This window comes from Morone saxatilis, unplaced genomic scaffold, assembly GCF_004916995.1.
Source record: "Morone saxatilis isolate NCDOM2014 unplaced genomic scaffold, NCSU_SB_2.0 Contig21, whole genome shotgun sequence".
In the NCBI taxonomy this organism is placed as follows: Eukaryota; Metazoa; Chordata; class Actinopteri; family Moronidae; genus Morone; species Morone saxatilis.
This window is the reverse complement of record NW_023339774.1, coordinates 1736576-1740719: the sequence shown is the minus strand read 5'-3', so window position 1 is coordinate 1740719 and position 4144 is coordinate 1736576. Positions and strand designations below refer to the sequence as shown.

General features: G+C 39.6%; 1 protein-coding gene across 1 annotated transcript in view; it reads right to left on the bottom strand.

The window, feature by feature from the left end:
* Positions 1 to 2358: 2358 nt before the first annotated feature.
* Positions 2359 to 4144, bottom strand: part of ier5l (immediate early response 5-like) — a 2535-nt gene continuing 749 nt past the window's right edge. Inside the window, exon 1 of the mRNA XM_035668494.1 lies at positions 2359 to 4144. This exon is cut by the window's right edge and continues 749 nt beyond it. Within this exon, the coding sequence (XP_035524387.1) occupies positions 3856 to 4144 (289 nt within the window). The 3' untranslated portion in view covers positions 2359 to 3855.

The window sequence follows — 4144 nt, the reverse complement described above, 5'->3', positions numbered from 1 at the left end:
ACACACACACACATATCAAAATACTGAGGGAAGAACCTAAATGCATTTGGAAATTAAAAAAAGGGGGAAATTAAATCAATGACAAAATCACTGAAGCCAAAAAGGAAATCAGAGATTTTTATTGTCTGGTTCATGGGTGTCAGTCTCTCCCAATCCAGATGGAGGAGCTGTGCATACACACACAGACACAAACCCATTGTCCACACCATTTGTGAGCAGCAGAGAGGGCTGGAGCGTTTGTTTTTGCTATCATTTCACGTTTTTCTTTTGTTGGAATCCTTCTGTTAAAGCAAAGAATGTGTGTATTAATGCGGCAGGCAGATGCTCTCTGTAAATAATCCGATATTGAATCCCCCCTGCAGTCGATTTCTGCTGTAATTACACAATGCATTGTTCACATTGCCTCATCACTTCCATTACACCCTACCAACTGCAAATTATTATGGGTAGCGGCAGCTGGAAAAAGCCTGCAGAGCTGGAGGAGCAGCAGCGATGGATGTGATGTGTTGGGGCAGAGCGATGCCTCACTCTAAGAGAGCGGCTGAAAAACGAGCCAGCCGGGAAGAGGAGGAGGAGGAGGCGGAGGAGGGAAGCGGGCTGGTGAGTTGGAGGGAGGGTCAGCCTGAGGTGGCTCTGCTCTGCATACACAGCCCCACTGATATCTTCATTCATTGATTTTAAAGAACACCACCAAGTGGCACAGAGCAGAGATAACAGGACTCAGAGTTTTTGCAAAGGGGGAAAAATTCCAAGCGGGGATGAGAGTGTAGCCACATGACGTACAGGTAGTGCCGGCCTTTTGGTGACTTTTAGCACCGATATGACAAACCTTACCTATTTTAGATCATTGAGTAATTGATGATTCATTATCTGCAGCACTCTCTCTGCAGAGCCTATATATACTCCAACAACGCTGCATCTTTATGTAACTAATGTGATTAGTTGCAATGTTCAATTTGTGTCAGAGAGGAGTTGGTTGAGCTGGTGATTTTAAGAGGATGTAGTATTTCTTGTTCTGATAAAGAAAGATTAGTGATTAACTCAAGGTCCACTTACTAGCTCTTCTGGAGCTTTCAACTGCATTGACAAAGGGGTTTGCTCATTGAAACGCATCAGTTGACCAAGCACCATATAAGCAATGAATATATCCACAGAGGAAGACCATGATATGCAGCTGAAAGCCCAGAAAAATGTCATAAGTGGACCTAGAGTCAAGTTTTAATTTTTTTTTAAATTTTTATTTGATCAAACTAGAATAAGGAATAATATAAACAGGTAGTGTTGTATTGGATAGTGTTATTATATAGTATTATACTAGTACTGTTATAATATTGTGTTTCCACAGGTTTATATGTTTTACTTGTACATGTTTTAATTGCTTTATTAATCTTCAATAATTATGTAATCATTTATAATTCCGTTACAGGTCATTAATAACAATAACTGTTAAAGTTTTGGGTTGAAAAGGTTCATGGAGAACCTACACACAAACAGTTTTTTTATTAATTTTCTTTCTGGCGCAGAGTTCAATGAGAACATCATGTCGTATCTGTCCATTTACTATAAAGCTACAGCTAGCAGCCGTTAGCTTAGCTTAGCACAAAGACAAGAAACGGGGGGAAACCACTAGCCTGGATCTGTCAAATAATTAACATGCGATGTGTTTAACAACAAAAACCAAAGAATGAAAATTAGAATTTGCCATTTTACAGGGATTAGCTGCGGAACTATTGCTTGACTCTGAGCAGTTGCCAGGCAACCAGCAGAGACTCCAGGAAGTTACTAGTCTCAGCTAAGAAATAGACTAATACAATTAGCAATTGTCATTTTAGACTTAAGTGTTTGTATTGATTGAACAAACAAGGTATAATATGTTAATTATTATTGATCATTAGTGGAAAACCTGTGGACAGACCCAGGCTAGCTGTCCAGTCTTTGTGCTAAGCTAACCGGCTAGCTTATTGTAGCTTTTTTGTTATTATTTGAGAGTGGTATTGATCTTCTCATCGAACTCTATGCTAGAGAGTGAATAAGAGTATTACCCAAATGTCAAACTATTCCTTTAACCCTAACAACAATAATCATTTGAGAGTCATAAACCCTTTATTACTGACTTATTAACATGTATAGCTGCATTAATAGGAATTTCATTATGTGAACAAAATCAATAACACATTAATAAATATTATTATACAATAATATTAAGCCAAAATGTATAAGCCCGAGATAAAGGTTGTCTTTCTTAGGTTTATTACAAATATATATGAGTGTTTTTCATACTGGTATCATCTCAGTCAGCCACTGCAGGCCTGGAACCCAATCAGTCTTTAAACAGCTTCATAACAGCAGTCAAACACAACACTTAACATGTTCATTTTTTATTAAGATTATAAATTTTTAACAAATACTTTCTGCAACAGTTTTACCCGGTGATATACAATTTAGTAAGCACAAAAATACAAGAATAACAACAAAATATGTAGAGAATGGCTGAATACTCTCTTTATTTTGGTACACATAGTGCTCATAAAGCTAATGCGTGGATTCTCAGGTTATGGCTAAAATCATGAGTTTGCCTTTTTAAAACAAAAGGACTAAGATCATTCTCTTACAAAACAAAGTTTAAAAAAAAAAATAAAAATACTCACAAAACCAAGACATGTTGGAATTATGAATCGCTGTGAAGGCTTTGAGCAACAACCATGATTAAGAGAGGATGTCAAACGGCCAAAATGAACCCGGTACTGTTTGCTACCACACACTGGGAGTGGAGGTGAAGTGATGGCCATGTTAATAGCCCAAAAGTGTTACAGAATTTAAGTGTTGGCACTCTATTTAGTGATATGGGCCAGTTGAGTCCATGTACCTCGGAAGTGTTTTTAGGAGGGAGTCTTGAACGTGACAACAAGCTGCTCCGAATGTGCAAGGTCCATTTCAGACTGGAGTGTTTTTCCACAGGGCTGCTCGGCCCGGGACAGGAGGGACATTCAGTCACTTTCGATCCATGACAATAGCTAGCAGTAGTGTGCAGTGGATTTAAGGCAACAGAAGAAAATCCATTTCATCAGTCTCAAAAGTGTATTCTGCATCTCCCACTGTGTAAACAGGAGAGCCTGTACATGATACATATGGCACACACTCTTTCCCCTCCCTGCCAAACACTATTGTCATTAAAATGCTCATTTAAATAGCTTCTCTTGCAAAAATAAAGTTGATTTAGACGTTGTAGGGGAGACCGGGTTTGGTTGTACCACCTCGTTTCCCTCCAATCAGAAACAAGTGAGGGTGATTTCACCCAGTGCACACCGGTGACTCACATCTGTTCATTAAACAAAAGCTCTGAGGTATAGTCCTTGACACTTATCTTCTGTATAGTTTGAATTGAAGTTTTGGTTACAGGTATGCTAGCTCATGTCACACACTATGGCTGACACTGTGGGATCAACTGTAACGCAAGCTAAACCTCATTTAGCTAAAAGTCAATGTTTATTGGAAAATGAACATATGTAATGTTCAAAAATGAAGGTGAGGGAAGCAGCACACTTTTTATGGGATAAGTTAATTAATAGACTTGTGACAAATTTCTTCACTAATTATTGTGTAATAATTTAAAAATGTCTCTCAGAACATTTCCTTTAAGGTTACTCTGTCCACAAAGTCCATCTCTTTCTTACATAAAACACTGTAGATGTTTAAACTTTCCTCTGGGAACCATATGGGAACGGGAGCTTAGGAAAATGTTCCCAAACAAGCTGGCAGTAGAAGAAAGTTCTCCACTGGCTTTTGTTTACTAACACTTTTTGAAAAAAACATGTTACAACCGACCCCGGTCCCCCCTAAAATAAAGTGTTTGATTCAAAATGCCACTATTGCCCGAGTCCATGCTCCCAGACTGGCCAGAACCTGCTTGCTGCAGATCTGTTCCAAGTCCGCCTGTCTGCTCAGCAGCCCTGAAAACCCCGAACCGAAGATGGAGATCAGGTTGGAGATGTTGGAAGTGTCCGTGTAGTCCGGGTGGGAGTACGAACAGTCCTCGCGTTTCGCCCTTTTGCGAGCCGCTGTAAAATCCGACACTTCTTCCACGTCGGATACACAACAACCGAACTCAACCTTCCGTTTCTTGGCCGGGGACTGCGCGCCCTGG